Below are 25235 nucleotides of genomic sequence, written 5' to 3' on the forward strand. Positions count from 1 at the left end.
GCCTACTTAATATCATTTGAATTCCCACATATATTAAAAATTGACAACGATATATATATATATATATATATATATATTATTATATATATTAAACGATATGAATGCATAACTAGTTGAAATTTAATACATGTTCTGCCGTAACTTATGTAGTTAAGTAAACTTTTGAAAGAAAGACTTTTAGAGTGTTAATATAATGTGGTTTGGCAAACTTTATACTCGAATAAAAGGCAAAAATAATTCCTTCTCTGCTGTAAATCTGCCACAACACTGCACTCACGTAATATGCTTGCTCACGGTGCAGTCTATGAAGCAACAGCGCCCTCTGCTGTCAGACCGGCCTTTCACAGCCAAGACGTCACTCCGCCGTTAGTCTTCTACTATTGGTCGCTTTGGGTCATGTGACATAAACAGAGTGATGGCGGCCTCCGCAGCGGTGCGGTCGAGCATGGGGCTGACTTTGAGACTTTCTCGAGTTATCCCGGACTGTAGCACCTGTCCTTTCTACAGGTTAAGGAGCTGTGCAGGCAGCGGGGCTAAATTACAAAGCAGGAGTCCTTTTGACAACTTTCAGACGATAAATCGGCACCTGCGGACGAGTATAGGTGAGGAGTGCGGCTTGCTAACACTTTTAGCTTGTAAATTATGATGCCAGTATTTGTTTACAGCATAACTGACACTGAGTAGCATAGAATCGTATTTGTATAATACATGAATCTAATTTGTATTTCATGCCAAAACACACTTACTTTATTCCAGTATATGAGCAGTCCTTGGAGTCCTAAGTTCGCGCAATAACACTTGTGTAACCTCAACCTTAAAATCCCCGGCTGGCTTATGAAACTTTGGGCTATGAATCAACTTTAGCACCTCTGATCCCGTTAGGAGGAGTTGATCCGGAAAGCGCTCACTGTACTTTATTCTTTCCGTCTCTTAAAGGTCTCTATCACAGCGAAGACGGGAGCTCCAATGCAGAAGACCCAGAGGATGTGTAAGTTCACCTGGGGGTCAGCATGGGACGTGATAGTATTTTTACTGGGTTATGTACACAGTATACTAAAAGTCATGACAGCTGAAACACTACTATTTCTGTACTAGTACTATTAATCTGTGAAAATACACAGTGCAAGTAAAGAGAAAGCGAAGTGCAAACTTTCTGGTGTTCCTTTTTTTTGCTCAGTCATGCTGAAATAGCTTTTTATACAATGAGCATACTAAACATAGACTGAACCAGTGGTTGAATTAACTTTTGAGAAGGTTAACAATCATAATAAGGGGACATATGAATGACAAAAATATGCAAATATTGTTTTTAAAAGTGGTATCATGCAATTCAGAATTTTCCACGTTTTGCCAGATACTGAAATTATAAAAATCAGCTGTGATGAATGAGAAGGATGGAGTACTTAGCTGGACTAGGTATGGGTACCGAATTGGGTACTTTTACAGGTACCGACCGAATTCTCTCAAAAGTACCGGGTACTGATTCAGGTAAAACCAAAAAGTACCATATTTAGGTACCTAAATGCATCCTTGTGACTGTGAGGGAGTGGAAGAGAAGGTGATTTTACATGCTGGACATGAACACAACAATGCATGTTTACATAATGAAGAAATGTTGAATTCAAAAGAATTTATATTTTATAAACAAATTGATATTTTTTTTACCACATATGCGCACAAAAGTACCGAAAATTGGTACCTTTGAGTACCGATACCGATTGCCAGGTACCAAGAATCGGTACTGTATCGTTTCAGATGTGAAAGGTACCCATTCCTAAGCTGGACAGCTAAGTACTTTCAGCTGGGCAGCAAGTAGAGGTCTTGCTTAAAATATTAACTTTTTAACTATTAGTTTTGGGGTGAATAGTCATAACAGACTGTAATAAAATAACCAAAGAGGCTTTGTGTTCAATGAAACTGCTGAGTTTTGCAGGAGTATTGCGTGAATGTAATTTTTAACAGAATATGATCAGTCTGGATTTTGATTTTCAGGACTAAATATAGACTAAAAGTGCATTTTATATCTTACCAGGTAAAATAAAACACATGACTTAATCCAATAATAATTTGTAACTACCTGCTGTTTAGGGTAAATGTGGTGTATATAGATCGTTCTGGTAAAAGGATCCCAGTGAAAGCCAAAGTGGGAGATAATGTCCTGTACCTGGCACACAAGCATGGAATTGAACTAGAAGGTGAGTACTGACACGTTTGAGCTCTTTCTATTCTATTTAAGCACTGTATCAAATGAATAAAATCTTCATCTAATGTGTTTTTCTTGTGTTTAGGAGCCTGTGAGGCATCACTGGCCTGCTCAACATGTCAGGTGTATGTGAGTGCGGATCATTTTGACAAGCTACCAGAGCCTGATGAGAGGTAGGTAAACTGAGGGGATTTCTTTCCTAGGTATAATATTTAAACAACATCCAAGGGTGATGAGGTAAAGTGTAAGTGTTGATTGATCTCTTGGTGTTTTAGGGAGGATGACATGCTGGACATGGCGCCCATGCTACAGGAAAACTCTAGGCTGGGGTGTCAGATCTTTCTCACTCCAGAGCTGGAGGGTATGGAACTCACCTTGCCCAAAGTCACCAGGAACTTTTACGTGGATGGGCATGTTCCTAAACCTCACTGAGAAGAGTTGCAGTTGGAAAAAACGAGAGCGTAGACCTGCAAGCTAGGCGCCACGTGTGCTGGTTGAGTAAAGGGGCGACAATGAAGAGATGCACGGAAAGGATAGCGAAGTCTGTAGCAGCTTCCAAGACGCCTTGAAAACTGACAAATTCCACAGTTAACCAATAACAGGACCAGCCTGCAGATGAGTTCAGGCAGAGCCGGACACACTATGAGTCTCACTGAAGGTGAAATTAATAGCAGCATCCAAAGAAACACACAGTGATTCAGCTGATGAATTATTTATTCACAGGGAGAGTTCTCAGACCAGCACTGACACTGCTCAACCTGAAAAGCTGCTCTTGTTAAATAACCAGACCACTTCACAGGCATATTCTGTGTTTCAGACAATGAATAGCAAGTTTTTACCGAGTTCATCATTGTGCCCTTCAATGGAACATTCCTTGTTAATGCTGACATACGCACAGTTATCACACGATTATCTCCTTTATATATCTGCCAGTTCATCATTGTCTCCCTGTTTCACTTGACAGACACCTTATTCACAAAGTTTACTTTCATTTTAACTACCAAGTGTAATTATTCATTGTTGAGATTTATCAAGAAATATCACAGGATCATAGATTTTCACAAGTCTTAAACCTCAGAAATTACAGCCTAACACAAAAGCAGCCATATTTTATAGAAAAATGTATTTGAAAAATAAACAAAATATACCTGAAGCTCAGAAGTAGAGTTTCACAGAACATAGTTTAAGCCGTTGGAAGAAACATTTCATGAAAAACATTTCATAAATTTGCAGTAAATCGTGTTTCAAGTGTCACACTGAGAGAGCATTTTAAAGAGCTCCCTCTCAGGCAGTGATGAAAGCTTAATCAGTTGATCTGTTTCAGGTGGGCTTTGATCCAGATCAGGTGGAGATCTTTTTTTTTTTTAGGAAGCTGGTGGGCTACCTGTTGCCATGTGATGAATTTACTGTCATCTACTCTGTACTTAAGTCTACTGTACTTGTACAAGTTAAACAGAAATGTGAGTGTATCGTGTATGACAAATGATAAATATTTAAAGTTGTGCAATAAAATCAGTTTTAAGAGTTACTCTTGGACACTTCCTTCTACTTTTAGAAGCTGCAAACTTTTAATACCAGGCTCAAAAAAGTTAGACCGCGTTATTAAACCAGAAATGAGGCTAAAAAGCTACTTATTGCTGGAATAACCAAGGGGCATATTGGTAAAATCTTAACTTTTACTGTGTTTTAACAACGAGTCGTGGGAACAGCCATCAAGTGGGCGTTCCTGAAATTCCCCAGCTGGTATAATCTGGCAAATCAAAAGCACCCGCGCCAACTCCTGATCCAAAACACTAGCAGGTAATGACAGCATGCTCGATCAGTTTTGAGCTCCAACAATCCTGGCACATTTGATCATTTTATTGTTGATCCATTTGGAGATCCAAGGTAAGCATTCACAGCAGTGCACAGCGATGACAGCTTAGCTGAGATGACTTTACATTTTGATCGTTGGTGGGGGTGCAGACCACGATTTGAACTGACATTTCGTCCACATGATAAGAGTGTTGCTAGCCTCAGAGCAGAGGCCATGACAGGTTAGAGATGGACAAAGAAGAGCATCAGTGAAGTAGATTCTTGATTGATCATATCAGTAAGATCTTGGTTAACAGATCAAATGATATGACTTGTTTATATATATATATATATATATATATATATATATATATATATATATATATATATATATATATATATATATATATATATATATATATATATATATATTTGTTAAGGCCAGTCTGATAGATCAACAGTAAAAAAAAAAAAAAAAAGTGAAAAAAACTTGTCGGAACACATGAAACCAGCAATAGCAAACAGTCCAGAGTACATTGAATTAAACGACTGCTTTGAAACCGATAATTTAGACTTAAAAAAAAAAAAATCTCTGATGTTTTTTTTTCGGAAAATAAATTACAGCTGCAGTTTGATACTAAAAAGTTATGTACGTCACGTTCTCAGGTTTACGTTCTAATTCCCCAGACTCCGCGCTCGCGACCCTCAAATTAATCAAAACCGCGAAAATTTTGAAAATTCTAGAACTCAAAGGTGCCACATTTGTGTCTAATAGTTTCCATTTTTGGATAACACTCTTCCGGTGAGTATTTTACAGGTAATATCGTGGTGAAAGTCAATTGTTTCTTTTTGCTGTTTCCTGTTTATCATTTCTTTTTAGTCAAAATGTCACTTCAACACTTGTGTCGTGTAAAATAATGTCACGTCATTCCTGTTAGCTTGTGCAAGGCCCCGGAAACACGTATTGGTTTAAAATTCGCGTTTGTAGTCCTCATGAATTATTGTCATTGTTGTCCTTGGGTTGAAAACAAGAGTTAAATCTTTTAATTAATTAAATTTAACAGTTGTGGTGCTTTCTGAGTCATTTGTAAGAGATATGGTTGTTTACATTAAAAAAATGTTATTTAGAGATGGCTTTTCATTCTTAACACTTCCATATAAAGCAAAATTATCTTTTAACCCCCTGTCACAGGTTGCATATCAGTTAGAGCCATAAGAGTGTCTCAATGACAATTTTAACCTTGGGGTGAGAACCTTTGTCAGAGTTTTAAGCTATTCTTGTTTAAATTTGCACTGCAGACACTGCTTCAACATGAGCACAGGGTCAAGGACACACGCTACCTTCATCCAGGGAAACCAGAGCACAGCGGACCAAGATGCTCCTCACTCAGCTCTGCTCTACCTGTTCCAAGAAGTCTCCCGGCTAGCGTCCCCCATCAATGACAGGGGAGCTCCTTTTATGGGGAAAGAAGACGGAGCCATACAGTCGTTCAGTATCTCTAATAGTTCCTGCCAGCACAGTTTGTCTTGTTTGACAAATTATAACCAGATCGAAAAGGTGAAGCAGGAAAGTCACAGCAACAAAGACACACCTTTGGTTAATCTGCATCCTCAGCGCAGCAGCCCCTGGAAGGTGCTGAGTCTGATCAACCTTCAGTGTGAGAGGCTTTTGAATCCTGGTGATGTCGAGGTGTCGAGCTGGAGTCCTGCCTCATCAGTCGCTAAATTAGGCAACTCATCTGACAATGCATTGACTAAAGCAGAGCAGGGCAGTAACATCCTCTGTGAGATGCACAAAATCCCAGCTGTTGTTAATCCTGGCACAGATGTGAGTGAGACCGCTGAAAACACTTACAGATCAGAGCTGGTGGAGGATGAGGTACCAGCATCTCCTCTACCACAGCCCAGATACACAGAGGAGGAAAAGCACACTGAAAGCAACAGTTTCTCTCCCACAGGAAACATTTTCAATACTCTAGACACTGGATATACTTCTCCTGCCAAACTGTCTTTTAATACAAAAGAAGAAACGAGGGAAATTCTGCCAAAACCAGCTCTAACACTTGATCACAATGCTAACATCACTTTTACTCCAGAACCCCAGAGTGATGAACAGATGCCTCCTCTGAGCTTCGTCCTTTGTTTTAACCCTCCCTCAGAGGTTAAATCCCTTTCATTTGCACAGCCAGAGCCATCAAGTGGTAGTCAAGAAACAAACCTCTTAAATTCTACAAAACCAGATCTTGAATCCAGACCAGTGCATCAGGAGGAAGCTGCTTTTTTATCTGCACAGACGTGGAGAACCAAGACCCCTAGAAAACAACGCTATCCTAGCAAGAGTGTTGATATCAAAGATCCAGACTTCCAGGGCGTGACGTTCAGGATGGACACCGAGCTGGATGACAGTAAGGAGCAGTGCCGGCTCCTCATTACTTCAAAGTACAGGTAGTGACAGATTTACATGGCATGGCATTGAGAAGGTGATAAAAATGTTAACATATGTAGTAAAATATCCTTGTTGTGTTCTTACAGTAAGGAGCTCCGCAAAAGTGTAAGAAAACCCAGACTGAGAACCCGGACGGCTCTGAAATCAATAAGCTCAGAAGAGGAAAGTGACTCTGGGACCAGTGCTTCTAGTGAGTAATACACAACTAACAGCAGTGAAGTGCATTTATACATATTATTATTTTGTTTTATTCGCTTCATATGGCCCTAAATGTGAAAAATGACTTATAAAGATTCCTCAAAGGGATTCAGACTATTAAAACAGGCTTCACATTTGCATCAATCTTCAGTCCTGGTAACAAAAAAATAACACACTGAGTATTTGATTAAAGCATTTAAATTTCATTTGGATCCAACCACGGAGCTAGCTCTCTTCACCAGTTTTTCCAGTCATCTCTTGTCCTTCTGCTTTAAACTATTTCCCCAGCAGACTGCACCATAAAACAAAACACTCGCTACGACAGACTGATAAAACATCTGCAGCAGCTTTCCACAGACATCAATTGATCTGAGCTTCCTTAAGAAAAAGAGACGGCTCTGCCCCTTTTTAAAGAGTGCATCTGTATTAAGGGACCAGTCCAACTTGTTGTCCAGATGTACATCAAGATATTTGTAGGATGGCACCACCTCCATGTCCACCCCATGGATGTTAACTGGCTGATGGTAGAGCCCAGACCTTCGGAAATCCACAATCATTTCCTTTGTTTTTGAGGTGTTCGGTAGGAGACAATTTCTATGACTCCAGTCACAGAAAGCCTTTATCAGATCCCTGTGTTCAGATTCCTGTCCATTTTGGATACACGCCACAATAGCAGTGTCATCGGAGTATTTTTGGATGTGACAGGACTCAGAGTTGTATTTGAAGTCTGCAGTATAAAGTGTGAATAGGAATGGAGCCAGAACAGTTTCTTGTGGAGCCCCCGTGATGCTCACCGTCCCAGAGACGCAGTTTCCCAACCTGACAAACTGTGGCCTCTCTGTGAGATAGTCTGTGATCCAGGAGACAAAGGATGGGTTCACTCCTATGTCTTTGAGCTTATCTCTTAGTATCATGGGCTGGATGGTGTTAAATGCACTTGAAAAATCAAAGTTGATGATCAATGATGATCAGTGATGATCAAATCACCATATGGCAATTACAAAGAAGAAACAGAAAACACAGTATATGCAGGAATAACGGCACCCCTCTTTAATACTTGGTTGCACACCCTTTGACAGTGATGACAGCTTCCAAACATTTCTTGTAGCCATTTATAAGCTTCTTGCGCTTCTCATCTGGTATTTTCTCCCACACTTTATTTGCAATTTGCTCAAGCTCTTGAATGTTTGCAGGTTTCTGTCCCTCAATGGCAGATTTCAGCTCATACCAAAGATTTTCAGTCGGATTGTAATCAGGACTCATTTCAAAACAGTCAATTTTTTCCTCTTCAACCATTCCTTTGTGCTTTTGGATGTGTGCTTTGGGTCTCAGTCTTGCTGGAGGATCCATAACCTTCAACTCAAACCAAGTTTTCTAACACTAGGTAGGACATGTCGCCTCTAATGTCTTGATAATTCTCTGATTTCATGATTCCTGTGATACGATCAAGGCCTCCAGTACCAGATGCAGCAAAGCAGCCCCACAGGATCATGGATCCTCCACCATGCTGAACTGTTGGGAGGGTGTTCTTTTCCTTGCAGGCTTCATTGCGCCGCCTGTAAACAAACTGTTGGTGTGCATTGCCAAAAAGCTCGATTATTGTTTCATCTGTCCACAGAATATTTTCCCAGAAGGATTGTGGTTTGTTCAGGTACTCCTTGGCAAAGATTAGTCGTTCCTTTTTATGTCTTTACCTCAGGAATTGTGTCTTCCTTGGCCTTCCATAAAGCCCTGTTTGGTTTAATGTGCGGCGTCTGGTACTTGTTGAACCCTTAGGGCGTATTCAGACCTGGACTGTTTGGTCCACTTTAAACGGACCAGGGTTTGTTTCCCACGCTGGTGCGGACTTTTCATGCAGGTGTGAATAGACACAAACGAACCCTGGTGCGGACCAAACAACCGGACCGAGACCCACTTTTTGAGGTGGTCTCGGTCCGCTTCCAAACGAACTCTGGTGCAGTTTGTGGTTCTCCGGTGCAGGTCTGAATAAAAACCAAGGTCCATCCGAACTAACTACAGGATACATGCGCCTTTTGGGCCTATAAAGCCACCGTAACCTAACCGTCTTTGGTTCATACCTGATCCTCCGTCTTCTGTTTAGCCACGCTGTTGCTAGCATGTTGTGGGTCAGGACACGCAGAGCATAGCGTCTCCTTGCTGCACACATTCGTCTTTGCTGTTCCTACATGTTAAACGGTGTTGTTAAGCCTGCTTTGAAGGAGCTGCTCTTGAAACTGAAAATGATTTTGCAGCTCTAATAAGAGCACAAACACATGTTTACCTCCATTTCCAGGTCTGTATTCTGTGTGCCGCCTGTGTCAGTGCTTACCCATGAGAGCACTGATCGTCACACACGTGGATGTGTTTGCAGAATATAGTCCACTTGCAAGAAGTACAATCTGAATACGAACCGCACCAATCAAAAATTAAAGTCCGCTTTTGGTCCGGACCAAACAAGTGGACCAAAAGACTTTTCTGATCTGAATACAGCCCATGACCCCAGACTGCTCCAGGTTGGCCTTCAGGTCTCTGGATGCTTGATGTGGTGTTTTTTCCACCATTTACACCAACCTTCAAAGACTTCTGTCATCAGTTTTTCTCTTTCCTACATGTCCAGGAGGAGGAGATTCTTGATAGCCCCATGCTCGTGAAACTTCTGAACCACATTACGCACTGTTGAAACAGGGATACCAAGGTCTTTGGAGATTACCTTATACCCTTTGGAGGTCTTGTGTTTGTGAACAATTGCACTTCTGATGTCCTCAGGCAGCTCTTTTGTCTTCACCATTGTGACAAAGGAACAAGTGATAACAGGTGGCTTTATAAAAACGTGGAAGTCATCATTCATTGGTCAATTCATGTCACATGGACACAAACAATTTATTACAAGTGTTTCTCATTTGTGATTGACCAAATGTGACTCACAATGTGTTTCCATACTGATATTCAGGAAAGGGTGCCAATACCAAAGACACAGCATGCTTTAGGTTTTTCCAATTTTTCCTCCTGTTGATTGTTTTGAATTTTTGTTGTTTTTCAGAAGATATTCCACATTATGTACTTAAACTTCATGGATGCCAATAATGGTGAGCAGGACTGTATGTCTGTGCGAGAGAACAGTGGATTTTTCTCCACAAGAGGGCGCCAACACATCAACTAGTGGGAATAAACATCATTATTTAACACAGGTGGTGAACATTGGAAGAGCAACTCTGTCTGAAGCAGGTTCAGGAAGAACAGGTTCCCTAATTTTGGATTTTAGTCATTTAAGTGATAAGCACACCTCCTTACAAGTACATTTTAAATAAAGTATCACAGCTTTAAACATAGTATATCCATGTTTTCTATTTGTTGGTGAAAAGGGAAAAGTTATCTTCTCCAACATTTTGAAACCAGATGTTTATGCTCTTATGTGCGACTGTAGTTAGTTTTCTACTTGTTTTTTATTGATTAACTGATACCTACATGCAAACTAAAAAAAGAAATAAACTTAAGGCTAAAATTACTTCAAAAGTCATTTATTTATTGATTTATGTAATAATAATAATAATAATAATAATATGCAATTAGAAGTTTGGTGTTAAAAACTTAGGTCTATTCCTTCTAATGTATTAATCCTATGATCCTGAAAAATGTTTTTAATTCCCAGAAAACTTTAAGTTGTCTTCATGTTTGTAAAAAAAAAAACTGTCTGAAAGGATTTGAAAATCAAACTCAGTTTTACATTAAGTGAAAAGCTGTTGTTTGTTTCCTCAGAGGGTAAAGTTTGTGCATCATGCTGCACCAGGAAGACGCCCATGTGGAGAGATGCAGAGGACGGGACCCCGCTCTGTAATGCCTGTGGGATCAGGTAGCTCACATTAACACGACCTGAATGAAGACGTTTTCCACAGTTTGATTTTCCACAATAATATGATGATTACAGAACATTTTCAGACTTAATTTGATCATAAATTCAGTCATTTATTCAAGACGTTGATGTAGGAATTCTTGACAAATAGCTTCTGCCTCGATTGTTCTATTTACCAGTGAAGACAGATCTATGATCATCAGCCTTGTTTTTGATTCTTCTTTGCCATATTTCACAGGTTTCTTTTCATTCATTAAAAGGTAAAAATAAAATATATTTACTTCACTTGATTATATTTTATGTGTGAATCTGACAAAACTAACTTGCAGAAGAACCTGTGAAAGTTGAACAAATGTAAATGGACACCAGAGGAATGATGCTGAAAGGCTTTAGTGTTGCTGTGATCTTACATCAGAAATCATACTAAGGGACACCTGTCTACCATACAAAAACAGGACGTTTAATCATTGTCTGTCTCTGCTTTTGCAGGTTTAAAAAGTACAGGGTGCGCTGTGTCAGCTGCTGGCATATCCCGAAAAAAGAGAGCAACTCCAACTCCTGCTGCCTCAAGTGTGGAAACTCTCTGAAGCTGACCTCAGCCCATCGGAAACACTCCGCCTAGGGAACACACGCCGAAGAAAGGTTTTTATATCCACATGTGACGATGCTCCACACACTCCCACACACACACACACACACACTTGTATAAACAGTTCAAGGCTACACTCACTGTGGTCCTCTATATTTTGCAAACATGCAGAAGCAGAATCAGCTTCTTGGATCGTACTGAAATGAGAGGTTGAACAAGCTTCAGTGTCCAACATTACACTGATGTTGATTCTCTTATGGTTGCTCTCAGTGAGGTGTTTACATCAAGGAGAAACAACAAGAACAACACAGTAAAGATGATCTGTGCTTCAGTCTTTACTGAACTATGAGGCTGTAAGTGCTGTTTGAGGGGTAATGTAACAGGCTGGAAGTTGTTCCCTGAGGGTTAAGAAGTTCTAAGATGTGTTTGTTGACGTTTTCCCTTAAAAATCCAGTTTTGTTTGTTTGTAATGCTCTTGTGGATCAAAAACGCCAACCTGAGCTCTGTGCTGCGTTCTCTGTCACTCTCTTGATCTTATGGTGATGAGATTGACTGCTAAATTCAAATTAAGTTACTCGTGTTTAAAGAGGTTATTTATTTGTTGTCTCTGTTGTTGTTTTGAAGTTTATTTGTGCCCTTATTTGGGATGAAGTTTGATACATTTCTAATCTGTTTGCAGTTTCTTGTGAGGAGAAAATAGATTATTTGTGTGACTTTCTTGTGGGTTACGATGTGGATTAAATTCTGTATAAATCATCTGATTTGTTTCCTGGTTGTTTGTAGGTCTGCACTTGATATAGAGCCTGGTGTAAAAATTGAACAACTGTAAAACAGAGCTGGAGTTTCAGAGCCTTTACTATATGGAGAGGTTCAGAGAAGAATGGTTCATTAATGAGACTTCCCACAGTTTCCCTGGCCCACCCTGCAGTACAGGCCTGTTCGCCAAGTGGGTGGCCTCCCATGAATTGATACAGTGCGGCTATTATTTCAAAACCGATGACGTCCCCCTCTTATTTGAAACAGCCAGTTTGAAGAAGAGAGACTTGCCTCTCTCGCTGCGAGCCAAACCATCCAGCAACAAGGAACAGTAAAGGAAATGAGCGCTGTGCGAGCCAAGAACATAAAAGATAAAAATGAGAGCAATAAAATGAAAGAGCCTGCTTCGTTTTTACATTTTGGTCCGTTTGGATCCATAGGAGTCTCACCTGCACCGGTCATTAAAAGGTTTCAATTAAACGTAACACAGTTACTGGGTGCTTTAACTTAATCATGTAGTCTTGATACATTAGTGAGCATTAGCTATTCCCTAATTTACACACTTAAACATAATACATTATGAAAGCACAAACAAAACAAAACAAAAACAAGGGCAGCTCTTTTCAGTGAATAACAAAACCTGTATACACACCCAACTTTGGTTTTTCTGCTGAGTTTAAGTAACTTAGCGATGTGCCTTTTTGTTTCTCTATTTGTAATAACTTATAATTCACATATAAAACTGCTCCCCATATTATCTGATATTATAGAAGGTCTGACTTGTTCCACATGATCTTAAGGTCATTTTTTATTTAGTGATTTAATACCATTACAAACTCAGTTTATAAATGCATAAGCTGTGTTTTAAGTTTGAGCTTTTTTAAGCTTATAACCTAAGTAAAACAATATTAAATACAAGAACAAAATGGAAGAAAAAAAAGGATGGAAAAATGGATTTAAGAAGAACCCACAGTGAATGCATGTGGTGTGACATTTTAAGTCCATATGATGAATAAATTGATTTTAAAAAGTATTGTATTGAGCGTTACAGAGCTCATTGCTTCAGGTTTCTGTTTTGGTGAAAACACACTGTGGCAGGAGGAGAAAGAGAAGGAGGAGGAGAAAGCTTAGACTGGGAGGCTGAAGGGGCGAAGATGCAGCTGATGCTTATTTTGTGAATGAAAGCAGAGAAAGGATCCGCGCCTGCAGTGTCCCAGACAGGCGAGATCACCGCCTGCTGGGGCTACACTACCGTGGATCATGACCCCGGACAAAGAACTGGACATCGACGTGGAGGATCAGACAGACTTTGAGGAAGAGAAGAGCAACAGGAATTTGCCAGAGTTGAGGAGGAATGATGCAGACTTTACACAGATCGCTTCCCCTCGTCCTCTTGGAAAACAGAAGGTGGGAGACTTTGCAGTCCGGTCACAGGATGATCCAGGCAGCAGAACCGCCTCGGTGAAGCCCCCGTACTCATACATCGCCCTTATCACCATGGCTATCCTGCAGAGCCCGAAAAAGAGACTCACCCTGAGTGAGATCTGTGATTTTATCAGCCAGCGCTTCGCGTATTATCGGGAGAAGTTCCCTGCGTGGCAGAACTCCATCCGCCACAACCTGTCTCTGAACGACTGCTTCGTGAAAATGCCCCGCGAGCCTGGAAATCCCGGCAAAGGGAATTACTGGACACTGGACCCCATGTCGGCTGATATGTTTGAAAACGGGAGTTTTCTCCGGCGTAGGAAACGCTTCAAGAGGCAGCATTTCTATTTGGGAGCGCTGAAGGACTCCGTGACGCAGGAGCGCAGCCTGATACCAGTGTTTCCTGTAGGAGCGCACAGGATGAACTCCTGTCTCCGAGCTCCTGATTTGTACCAGGACCTGGGGATAAGAAGTCGATTAAGCCCTCACAGCTGTCCCAGCATCCCACCTGTGAGCAGCATCATCCCTGCGCTCTCCTCGCTGCTTTCTAAGAACTTCCCTTCCTGTCTGACTTTTGATCATTTGGAGCCGGGACGCTGCGCCGCTGTGCCACCTTTGACTCCAAACTCCTCGTTCATGTCTCCCGTCTCACTGCGCGGAATGATGCCTGGCTACCCTGTTTCACATTTCTCTGGTTTCCCTTCTGGGATCCTTAAAGCTTCATCTTATTCATTTTAATGAGATAATGCGCGTTTGACTCGTTTTCATGTCAGCAGGAGAACAAACTGCCTGAAATCACTTTGTTTTGTAACGATGATCTGAGCACAACACAGACTGTTACATTAAGGTTAAGTTAAGTTCTTTACTTTCACAAATAATTTTAATTAAGTTTTAAATTTCCTTTATTTTTCATTTATCGAATATGTTTGAAATAAAACGTGTGGAATAACAATTTTGTGAGATTTTTAATTTCAAAACGCAGAGTTAAAAAAAAAAAGTACATAGGCTACATAGCCCAACTTTATTATACTCAACATTTTCACGCATTTTTTTCTCTTTAAATATTCAGCCAAAATTTCATATTTCTCTTTAGTTTGCATATTTTTGTTTTAACGAAATTTGAAACGAGACTTTGTCAAACGACTTCCGTTCAAAACAAATCTGCCCGTTCGTACTTTTTTTAACACGTTTAAAAATGTTAACAATCATAACAGCATTATTATTATTATTATTATTATTATTATTATTATTATTATTATTATTATTATTATTATTATTATTATTATTATAAAATATTGAAGAGTCATTATAATCAACGATTTTATTCAAGCATGAGACAGAACTTAACACTTGAGGCAAGTGTCAGTGCAGTTTTAACAAATAAATATCAACTTATCGTCATCGCTGCCTTCGTTTTGTTTCAGATTCAGATCGATCTTTTTCGTGGCCTACATGTCTGTCTCCCCTCAGCTTCTGCCCTCTAAAATCTGACTGTAACAAAGTCCAGGAGTACAGACTTTGTGAACTCGCTGCAGGCGTTTTTATAGCTTCACTCTGAACTACTGGCTTTAATCAGATGTGAGGCCTTATCTGTGCTGTTTTAGATGCAGGAGTGCGCCTGCACAAACGGAAAATTTACCCCGTGTCATACACGAGATAATTAAAAATACTAAACTTTAAATTACAGCTTTTGTTATGTGTAACCACAAAGAGGTGGTTAATTCAGTAGTCAAAGACAAACAGACTCAATAAATAGAAGCAGCAGGTAAATGAATAATCAGAACAGACTTCATGCTAGATACCTTTTGATTTGTCGAAGCATGCGTTTCTAAAAATAAAAATGATAATGATAGAAAATAAATAAATAAATAAATAAATAAATAAATAAATAAATAAATAAATAAATAAATAAATAAGATAAATACATAAATAAATACATAAATAAAAACCCCTAAAACAGACTACCAATCTTCAGGCCTATATTTTAAACCACACAATGCTCTCTGTGTTAAAAACTTGCAGGAAATTTCCAAATTCTGGTGAAAGTCTGCTTATGAGGTCACATCAGTCCTCTGCTGTCTGTTAACAGCTGCTTCATAACAACCCCTCAGGGAGTACTTTACTTTTTCAGCACTGTTACTTTTTCCCCCTCAAATATCAACACATAAATACTTGAAGAAACATCTTCTTGCATACCCAAGAAGTAATTATAGTGAGACAGTATCTAAAGGAAATAAAGCTACAGTTTGGTAACGGAGACAAACTGCAAGAAAACTTCATACCTAAATAATAATAATAATAATAATAAATAATTTAATAATAAAAAAAATGTTGGAATAATGCCATGGTATAGAAAAGTTCTACACCCATTTTCTAATTCTTGCAGAAAAATTAACAAAATTTAAACAAAATTTAAAAGTAGATCATTTCTGATTAGATTTTTTTTCTTCATTCAAATAACAATAAGTTTAATAATGTATTTGTTTTTTATTTTAACCAATGTTTTATATGAAAAGCAGATAACTGTAACATTTAGTTAGAGGTTTTAATGATCCAGTGTATCTCCACTGTAAATTTTGTAAACAAACAACTACTATAAGAATTTCCCCATGTGTCCTCTATTCTCTCTCAGAGGTTAGGATCTGTGTCAAAATATGAACAAAATAAAATTTAAAATATGAATGATGAAAGTAGGAACTAAGAAAATTGTGAAATAATGAAAATTTGCTCCTGTTCACCAAAACCAACAGATGCTGACGGCTGCAAAAGTGGTTGAAACACGTGAGATTTTGTCCAATTGTTTGAATATCTGGAGTTCGCCTGTGTTTGTTTCTCTCTACCACATCTTTCTCAAAACATCTGTATTTTAGGGGGAGTTAACAAACCCTGAAGCCTGTAGATTTGGTCACTCTTGTTCTTCTTGGCATCTCCCCATGCTGGATTTTCTAAATGACACAATCAGCTGAAGAAAAATTCATCTTTGAACCCCAAAGAGCTAGTTAAGGCTAACCAGGGCTGCAAGCTAAATGCTATTGACAGAATACTAACACAGGCACAATAATAATGCTCACACTTGCAGATAATTTTAATGTATAATGTATTTCATGTTCATAAGTTCACTTTATCTGTTTTGACCGTACAAACCAGGGAAGTAGGCCCCACAGCTTTGTCGATCACAAATTTGAGGCCTTTTGTTGAGGACTAATTCAGTTTCCCGGAACTGAAAGTGACCATATTTTTATGACTGGGTGGAGTTTTTGAGGGGCGAAGGATTAAAAAACACCAGGTCTCAACATCTGTTGCTGATTTTTTTTAAGCTGGTGTATGAGTAAGTTCACCACCAGGCTCACAAGCAAGGCGGTGTGAGTGCAGTATACCTGCTATTTAGAGCAAATTTGTCATTAAAACATTGCTCAGATTCAGACACAAAAAATGCTGCATCCTAGAATTTTTCAGTGAAACTTCCAAAACCACGCAGCTATAAAAAAAGTAAATCTCAAAAGAAACCAACATTAAAATGTGAGCAAGAGGTTAAGTTCAGTTAACTATATTCTAAAATGATCCAAAAAGTGAGCTGCTTTCTATGAACCAGTGTACAGATACAGACAGATACACCAGTAAAAATGCAGGAAGGGTTTATATGTGTTACTAGTTTTACTTATGCATTTCAGAGAAAACTAGAATAATATTAAGGATAAACTTTGTGGAGAGATGACTTAAATGAAAAACTTACCGCCAGTGGGATCATTTTTACTTCACAACATTACACCAGTGCTGAATTATCTTCCAAGTGGCAATATCCATAGTACTGGAATAGCTACACATCTGCATAGAAGTCCTCAGTTGATAGACCACAGCTTGCAGGTAAAAATTCAGTTCTGGATTTTCTCAGTCCTGAGATAATGCCTTTCAGACAGCTAATGGCATCAACCTGTCACTCAAAGCTCCTGTTATTAATGCATCATGCTTAGCTTCAAGGAGACATTTGAGTTAGTTATTGGCACTTCCTCATGGGCTTCATTTAACAACTCCAGAGTTTGTTGTTTACTACTTACCACCACAAAGATACAGCAGAGGCAGAGGCCATGCTTATAATATTCAAATTGGCATTAAAGGTCCCATATGCTCCTTTTCTGCAGTTTAATATGGATCACTGATGTCTTCATGAAATGGTAGTAACATTTTTTGGTCCAAAAAGCCATTAAATCAAGCACAGCAGCATTGTTTCCAGGCTCTCATAGCCCCTCTGTTCAGAACGCTCTGATTTAGTGGGCGTGGCCTTCATATGTAAATGAGCCACCGCTGATACCGCCCCGCTTTTCTGTGTCACTGAGAGCGGCACCAGGAGCTCCAAGTGCAAAATGTTTAGAAAACAGCGAGGCTCGTTAACCGTAACATTACAGGCTAAAAAAACAGGCTAACCACAGCTAAAGTTAGCATCCTGAAGCCAACACAGAGACAGGACACTGAGGAAAAGCTCTTACATCTGCTCCACAGCACACAGCATTTAAAATACTCACATTTCCAGGGTCCGAGGTTTGTTGGCGGATGGTTGGTAATACACCTGGATTCAAGACCAGTCTATTCACTAGCCCTCAGTTATACTGTCTAAAGTTGGAAAAGCAGTCGGCCGTGAAGTGACTAGCACACACATGCACAGTTTTACTGAGTGTAGCTGGCACATTTCCCTCATAAATGAACTCTAGCCACTTAGTCTTGTCTTCTTCAGAGATAGGAAGCTTGAGCATGGAACTATGTGGCTGTTTACGGCCAAAAACAAAGCAGTGATGGCCCTTCAACTTTGGCATTCTGCTCCCGGGGAGGGGAGTGGCGGGGAGCAGGTTGGGGGGTATCTGCTCCGGTGGACCAATCAGGTCAGTCTTGCTTCTGATTGGTCAAAAAAGGAAATCGCTGACGTCGGCAAATTCCCAAAATCCAAACAACTCATTTTAGGTCAGGATTTTACATTCACAAGCACTTTTAAGTACAGGTTTTGTCATTAAATATCACATTTTGTGGGCTGGGAGGAAAGCCAAAGACCCACAAATTTCACAAAAAGTGATTTTTGCATAATATGGGACCTTTAACAAGATATTTTCTGTATTTCCTTGTTCCTCGTTGAAGCCATACAGCTGCTAAGCAACAGACCATTCAACATCTTCCTCAGAGACAGAACTTTAGCATGGAATCATTTATTTCCTTTGATTCAAATCATTTTGTTTCTTTTACAGAGCAGGTAACAAACATCTGGTGAGTAAGGCATAGTAAGTTAAAATTAAATCAGTCAAACTTTACAGTTTCTTTATTTAGTTTTCATAATCAGCCGGTGAGATTTGTGAAGTTTTAAAACTGGTTATAGGTAAGTCAGCCTTGACAGAATAAAGAGTAATGAAACAGTTCAGAAACATTGATGCACAAATTTACAGAAGTGTTTCTGGCACAAGTGCCTTCTGTATCAGAGCAGATAATTTTTACAGTTAAGTCTTTTAAAGATTAAAAAAAAATCATTTAACAGTCAAAAACAAGAAATTCACATCAGACTTTATCTTTTCTTGATCGTTTGCTCTCTGATCCCCTGTTTGACGTCACTGTAGCTAAACACTACAGAGGCTATCTGCTCAATCTCACTGCTCTTCCCACACTCAAACAAACAAACAAACCTTCCTTCACCAATGTAGGCCAGCTCTGAGTAACCACTGGGTCCACTGTTCATGATCCAGGGTTTGCTCCATGTTTTTGAAAGAAGTGGAGTTTCATTCAGATACACCCCCAAATCAATGCGTTTGGACTTATGGCTTGGATGGCTGAAGAGCAGCCACTTATTTAGGTTCTGGCTCTGATCACCATCATGGGTGACTTCACTTTGAGCTGGAAAGGACACAACACTTCCCTGACAGCCCTCTTCAACAAGGGTTTCATCTTGTTCGAGAACAGTGAAACCAGCCCCGTCATTTTTATCAAGAGCTTCCACTCGGTAGCTCTTCCTACTGCGGGCGTTACAGTAGATGTACTTCAGACCTGTGTCATCTGACACCTCTGCCATCTCACATTCAAGTGACTCTTTTTTAATGAAGCCGCTTAAATGCCAGTTGACACCCTTATTTTCACTGAACAAATAGAGTGCATTAGGAGGTTGATAACAGAGTGTGTTCCAAACGTACCGATACATCGGGACAATCAATCTACCACTTTCTGTCTGGATACCATGGCCTGGCCCAACAGCAAATGTGGCCCAAGTTCTGATTTCACTCAGCACGTCAGTCAGATCAGTCACTTCACTCCAACTTTGGCCTCCATCGTTAGATTTGATGTAGCAGAGACGGGCTTTGTTGCGGTTGAAAAATATCTGCATGCACTCTGGATAAGTCCCTTCAACACAGATGAAGAAGAGGAAGAGTGTTTTGCTGGTTTTCTCATACAGTGGGCAGGGGTTCATGGGACGATGTCCATGAAGGTGTGCATTTTCCACTCGCTCGGGCTCCGACCACTGGAAAAGATAACAGTCAGATAGAGCTGTTAAGTTAGTTAAAATAGCTCTTCAATGAAGTTTATAGTTAGAAATGTGGAAATATAATCTTAACAGTTCAAAAGTTTCTGTGGCAAAAAAAGAAACAAGTGGTTACCTCAATAGAGTTGTCCTCCTCTTTCAGTCTTCCTCTGCTCATGACCAGATGTTTAGAGCTGGCGTCATTGGAAGAGCTTCTCTGCTCAGAAAAAGCTAGAAGAATTTTACTTTCTCTCTCATAGAAAAGAGACGGGATCCTGTAAACCCAGTTTTTATCACTTTTAAAGACAGTTTGTCTCTGCAGGTGAAAACCCTTGAAAGCAGCCATGGTTGTTGTGGACGACTGAAAGAAAGAGCTACAGAGGAGATCTCTTTTATAATCACAGATTGCCCTCTCCCAGTTTTAAAGGACTGTGTAAAGAGAAAGGTTCTTATGTAACAACCCCAATGCCATTCTTCACCTTTTTTTGGATGTTCTTCCTGTCTTTTGATTAGTGAGGGGAAAATTTCCACTTTCAGCTATATCAACAAAAACAAGTGTATTATTTACTTATCTTCCTTTCGGCTGGCTTCCCAAGAACAAAAATTAATGTCTAACTGTGCATGAATCATTAACTGTCTGTATGGACTTTGTAATTCCCTCTGAGCACAGACAGACACAGGTAACTTTCTCTCTACTGATTTATTTGCAGCTTAATCCACAAAAAAAGTAGTAAAATCTCATTGGCTGAGTGCTATCTGCCGGAGGTCACAATCTTCACTCGATGTGAATGAACACTCTCTCTCTGTGCCTTTCGCTGCCGCTAAGTGCAGACAATTCCAAAATAAAAACATCCCCTTTACAATAAAACTGCCCACAACACACAATATTAAAATCAAATATAACGCAAAAATATGAAACTTAAATGTACTTCAAACACCAAAAGACTGGCTTATTACTGCAACAATTACAGAATTGTTCTCCAATATGCTAAGACGTCTGTCTATCTGAATCTCATAATCTTTAAAGTCATTTCAAAAATGATCAAAGTGAAGTTCAAACACAAAAATAGCACTGATTTTTATTTTGTTATTTATTATGAGTTACTTTTATATTTTGAAGACAGAGGGTAGCTTGTTTCTGTATGACTTGGGTCAACCAGAGTTCAATCCTCTTCCTCATATCTTGGCTGATTTCTTTTGATGTTTTCTCACGATGTCACAGCATGTAAATGGTTAAAAAAAGACTGCATGATAAATAATTTTGGTAGCACTTTAGATTACAGCCCGCGTCTTACAGTGTAGTTTCCCGTCTCTTACAGTGTAGTTTCCTCAACTGTAGGGGTAACTCTCACACATGTACCTTGACATTTTGCGGTACCTATCGGGTAGTTACGCTCTCGTCTTACAGTGTAGTTTCCCGTCTCTTACAGTGTAGTTTCCTCAACTGTAGGGGTAACTCTCACACATGTACCTTGACATTTTGCGGTACCTATCGGGTAGTTACGCTCGCGTCTTACAGTGTAAGTCCCGGAGTCTTACAGTGTAGTTTCCCGTGTCTTACCATGAACTTATCAAAACAGTGTAATTTTCCTGGACATATGCTCTAACTATGCAAACCTTGATGTATCACTTCCTCATCAGCATGGATAAAGATTATGTAGACCAATGATAAAGTTAAAAGCTGTAATGTATTGATGAGTATGGGTTTCACATAATAATGATATTCAGACGTATAAAATATCTTTATTTTTTTATACACACAGAGACCCCACATTATAATTCTCCTTTTAAGTTACTGATCCATTAAGATCACACTTGTCTTTGCTTACTGGCTAACTATCCAATATTTTCTGTTATATATTGCCTCTGTTCTTCGTTGATGTGTTGTAAGCATTTTGTATATAATTTTAATCAGGCAACTTGGAGGGCAGACCGGGGTCCTTAGGATTTTGCGTATTTGCGTTCATGCCTTTATGCGGGCAGCCTGGGGTCCTAAAAGTTGTATAGCCCGAACGGAGATTCCGCGATTGTTTAAAAGCATCTTCAAAACATCTTATAAGTTATCAGTGATGCATTCTTGAGGAAGTAAGTACTTTAATAGCTTACAAGTTATCTTTAAGGAGTGTTGAGTGAGGAATGAACATTTAGTTTGTTTATGTGGCAGGAATTTTGGCTCTTGTTTCCCTTACGTTGCACTGCTAATGCTAAACAGCTAGTGGGCGCATCATTTACGTCTGGTAGACACTGTCTTTGATTCACCTTCTGTTATTTATTGTTTCAGATACCATACACTGCCAACCCTGTTGAGATGCACTACTGATAAGTGGCTGTTGGACGTTGATGTCACACACATTATTCATCCTCCTCGTTCATTCAATCTCCATGCATCAGGCCGTTGCTGTAATGCTGTTTCTTAAAGGATACATAAAAGACTGAACTGTGAACTGTGTATCTGCCTTTACTCTCTGACCGGAGTATCTGTGTGGATAAAGTGTCCAAGCATTATTCATCATAGAAACATAGATGTCACTAGCTTCAACAGTTCCACTACAACAACCCAGCACTTTACCTGTAACTACTGATCAACACCTGGAACTGGACTAGATTATAAAATGCACACTAGTAGAGGGTATTTAAACATTAAGTACAGCGAACAAGTGTGCACTTTAAAATCCAGCCCGGTTCCAGTTGTTGACTAGTAGTTACAGGTAAAGTAGTGGGTAGTTACACAGTAAGTAAAGCCAACATGTGTGCACTTTAAAATCCAGCCCGGTTCCAGTTGTTGACCAGTAGTTACAGGTAAAGTAGTGGGTAGTTACACAGTAAGTAAAGCCAACATGTGTGCACTTTATAATCCAGCCCGGTTCCAGTTGTTGACCAGTAGTTACAGGTAAAGTAGTGGGTAGTTACACAGTAAGTAAAGCCAACATGTGTGCACTTTATAATCCAGCCCGGTTCCAGTTGTTGACCAGTAGTTACAGGTACAGTAGTGGGTAGTTACACAGTAAGTAAAGCCAACAAGTGTGCACTTTATAATCCAGCCCGGTTCCAGTTGTTGACCAGTAGTTACAGGTAAAGTAGTGGGTAGTTACACAGTAAGTAAAGCCAACATGTGTGCACTTTATAATCCAGCCCGGTTCCAGTTGTTGACCAGTAGTTACAGGTACAGTTGTGGGTAGTTACACAGTAAGTAAAGCCAACAAGTGTGCACTTTATAATCCAGCCCGGTTCCAGTTGTTGACCAGTAGTTACAGTAAAGTAGTGGGTAGTTACACAGTAAGTAAAGCCAACATGTGTGCACTTTATAATCCAGCCCGGTTCCAGTTGTTGACCAGTAGTTACAGGTAAAGTAGTGGGTAGTTACACAGTAAGTAAAGCCAACATGTGTGCACTTTATAATCCAGCCCGGTTCCAGTTGTTGACCAGTAGTTACAGGTACAGTTGTGGGTAGTTACACAGTAAGTAAAGCCAACATGTGTGCACTTTATAATCCAGCCTGGTTCCAGTTGTTGACCAGTAGTTACAGGTACAGTTGTGGGTAGTTACACAGTAAGTAAAGCCAACAAGTGTGCACTTTATAATCCAGCCCGGTTCCAGTTGTTGACCAGTAGTTACAGGTAAGGTAGTGGGTAGTTACACAGTAAGTAAAGCCAACAAGTGTGCACTTTATAATCCAGCCCGGTTCCAGCTGTTGACCAGTAGTTACAGGTAAAGTAGTGGGTTGTCGCAGTGGAAGTACTGGACAGTTAGACACTAAGCAGAGGCAAGTGTTAACTTAATGGCCGGGTTACTTAAAAGGTGAATTACTATGTGGGGTCTCTGTGTGTTTAAAAAAATAAAGTTTTTTTTTTTTTTTACATCTGCAAGTCTTATCTTTATTGTGTGAAACACATACTCATCAATACATTACAGTGTTTAGGTTCATCATTGGTCTACTTTATTCACCACACTAATTGTTAAGAGGAAGTGGCACATTAACAGCAAAAGCATACGCCCAGGAAAATTACACTGTTTTGACAAGTTCATGGTAAGACACGGGAAACTACACTGTAAGACGAGAGCGTAACTACCCGATAGGTACCGCAAAATGTCAAGGTACATGTGTGAGAGTTACCCCTACAGTTGACGAAACTACACTGTAAGAGACGGGAAACTACACTGTAAGACGAGAGCGTAACTACCCGATAGGTACCGCAAAATGTCAAGGTACATGTGTGAGAGTTACCCCTACAGTTGACGAAACTACACTGTAAGAGACAGGAAACTACACTGTAAGACACGGGCTGTAATCTAAAGTGCTACCATAATTTTTTTAGAGCCTGTAGATGCAAAAAAAAAAAACAAATAAACAGAAACCTCCTGTACATACACTCACTGGCCACTTTAGTGGGTACACCTTGCTAGTATCGGGTTGGACCCCCTTTTGCCTTCAGACCTGCCTTAATCCTTGATGGTAAAGATTCAAAAAGGTACTGGAAACATTCCTCAGAGATTTTGCTCCGTTTTGACATGATAGCATCATACAGTTGCTGCAGATTTGTCGGCTGAAGATCCATGATGAGAATCTCCCGCTCCACTACATCCCAAAGGAACTCTATTGGATTGAGATCTGGGGACTGTGGAGGACATTTGAGTACAGTGAACTCATTGTCATGTTGAAGAAACCAGTCTGAGATGATTCCAGCTTTATGACATGGAGCGTTATCCTGCTGGAAGTAGCCATCAGAAGATGGGTACACTGTGGTCACAAAGGGATGGACATGGTCAGCAACAATACTCAGGTAGGCTGTGGACTTTAAACCATGCTCAGCTGGTACTAAGGGGCCCAAAGTGAGCCAAGAAAATATCCCTCACACCATTACACCACCAGCAGCCTGAACCGTTGATACAAGGCAGGATGGATCCATGCTTTCATGTTGTTGACGCCAAATTCTGACCCTACCATCTGAATGTGGAGCAGAAATCCAGACTCATCAGACCAGGCAACGTTTTTCCAGTCTTCTATTGTCCAGTTTTGGTGTTGCTGTGTGAATTGTAGCCTCAGTTTCCTGTTCTTAGCTGACAGGAGGGTCACCCCGTGAGATCTTCTGCTGCTGTAGCCCATCTGCCTCAAGGTTGGACGTGTTGTGTGTTCAGAGATGCTCTTCTGCAGACCTCAGTTGTAACCAGTGGTTATTTGAGTTACTGTTGCCTTTCTATCAGCTCCAACCAGTCTGTCCATTCTCCTCTGACCTCTGGCATCAACAAGGCATTTTGGCCCACAGAACTGCCGCTCACTGGATATTTTCTCTTTTTGGGACCATTCTCTGTAAACCCTAGAGATGGTTGTGAGTGAAAATCCCAGATCAGCAGTTTCTGAAATACTTAGACCAGCCCGTCTGGCACCAACAACCATGCCACGTTCAAAGTCACTTAAATCACCTTTGTTCTCCATTCTGATGCTCGGTTTGAACTGCAGCAGATTGTCTTGACCATGTCTACATGCCT

The 25235-nt window shown here is 40.0% G+C and overlaps 4 protein-coding genes across 5 annotated transcripts; 3 read left to right on the forward strand and 1 right to left on the reverse strand.

The window, feature by feature from the left end:
* The first annotated feature begins 393 nt into the window (after nucleotides 1-393).
* On the forward strand, nucleotides 394-3707 carry fdx2 (ferredoxin 2). The gene is made up of 5 exons (XM_074665425.1): nucleotides 394-602; nucleotides 937-988; nucleotides 2089-2195; nucleotides 2289-2376; nucleotides 2479-3707. Exons 1-5 carry the CDS (start codon nucleotides 416-418, stop codon nucleotides 2633-2635), a joined length of 591 nt encoding a protein of 196 aa, XP_074521526.1. The 5' UTR covers nucleotides 394-415; the 3' UTR covers nucleotides 2636-3707.
* Nucleotides 3708-3910: 203 nt separating this feature from the next.
* On the forward strand, nucleotides 3911-11811 carry zglp1 (zinc finger GATA like protein 1). Of its 2 annotated transcripts, none has more exons than XM_074665424.1 (5): nucleotides 3911-4003; nucleotides 5297-6442; nucleotides 6530-6633; nucleotides 10398-10491; nucleotides 10981-11811. In XM_074665424.1, the coding sequence occupies exons 2-5, from the start codon at nucleotides 5310-5312 to the stop codon at nucleotides 11111-11113; spliced, it is 1464 nt and encodes a 487-aa protein (XP_074521525.1). In that variant the 5' UTR covers nucleotides 3911-4003; nucleotides 5297-5309; the 3' UTR covers nucleotides 11114-11811. The 2 variants fall into 2 exon arrangements, with proteins under 2 accessions (XP_074521525.1, XP_074521524.1); XM_074665423.1 differs by having other exon boundaries at nucleotides 3959-4090.
* A 1213-nt stretch (nucleotides 11812-13024) lies between these two features.
* Nucleotides 13025-14020, forward strand: LOC141784838 (forkhead box protein D2-like). The gene has a single exon (XM_074662754.1). The coding sequence runs from the start codon at nucleotides 13097-13099 to the stop codon at nucleotides 13997-13999; it is 903 nt and encodes a 300-aa protein (XP_074518855.1). The 5' UTR covers nucleotides 13025-13096; the 3' UTR covers nucleotides 14000-14020.
* A 4783-nt stretch (nucleotides 14021-18803) lies between these two features.
* On the reverse strand, nucleotides 18804-20220 carry LOC141800379 (sialidase-3-like). The gene is made up of 3 exons (XM_074682871.1): nucleotides 20210-20220; nucleotides 19885-20122; nucleotides 18804-19748 (listed from the first exon to the last, which is right to left on the reverse strand). Exons 1-3 carry the CDS (start codon nucleotides 20218-20220, stop codon nucleotides 18804-18806), a joined length of 1194 nt encoding a protein of 397 aa, XP_074538972.1.
* Nucleotides 20221-25235: the final 5015 nt, after the last annotated feature.

This window comes from Halichoeres trimaculatus, unplaced genomic scaffold (genome assembly GCF_033239565.1).
Source record: "Halichoeres trimaculatus isolate MK-OKI-2021-1 unplaced genomic scaffold, fHalTri1.1 fHalTri1_scaffold_2, whole genome shotgun sequence".
NCBI lineage: Eukaryota > Metazoa > Chordata > Actinopteri > Labriformes > Labridae > Halichoeres > Halichoeres trimaculatus.

Excerpts from the sequence above, each read along its gene's own strand:
- fdx2 (XM_074665425.1), top strand. The coding sequence starts at position 416 with ATGGCGGCCTCCGCAGCGGTGCGGTCGAGCATGGGGCTGACTTTGAGA. Across the intron at positions 989-2,088 it reads GCAGAAGACCCAGAGGATGT|GGTAAATGTGGTGTATATAG; the intron begins GTAAGTTCACCT and ends CCTGCTGTTTAG. Across the intron at positions 2,377-2,478 it reads CTACCAGAGCCTGATGAGAG|GGAGGATGACATGCTGGACA; the intron begins GTAGGTAAACTG and ends TTGGTGTTTTAG.
- zglp1 (XM_074665424.1), top strand. The coding sequence starts at position 5,310 with ATGAGCACAGGGTCAAGGACACACGCTACCTTCATCCAGGGAAACCAG. Across the intron at positions 6,443-6,529 it reads CTCATTACTTCAAAGTACAG|TAAGGAGCTCCGCAAAAGTG; the intron begins GTAGTGACAGAT and ends GTGTTCTTACAG. Across the intron at positions 10,492-10,980 it reads TGTAATGCCTGTGGGATCAG|GTTTAAAAAGTACAGGGTGC; the intron begins GTAGCTCACATT and ends CTGCTTTTGCAG.
- LOC141784838 (XM_074662754.1), top strand. The coding sequence starts at position 13,097 with ATGACCCCGGACAAAGAACTGGACATCGACGTGGAGGATCAGACAGAC.
- LOC141800379 (XM_074682871.1), bottom strand. Across the intron at positions 19,749-19,884 it reads AGGAGGACAACTCTATTGAG|TGGTCGGAGCCCGAGCGAGT; the intron begins GTAACCACTTGT and ends TATCTTTTCCAG.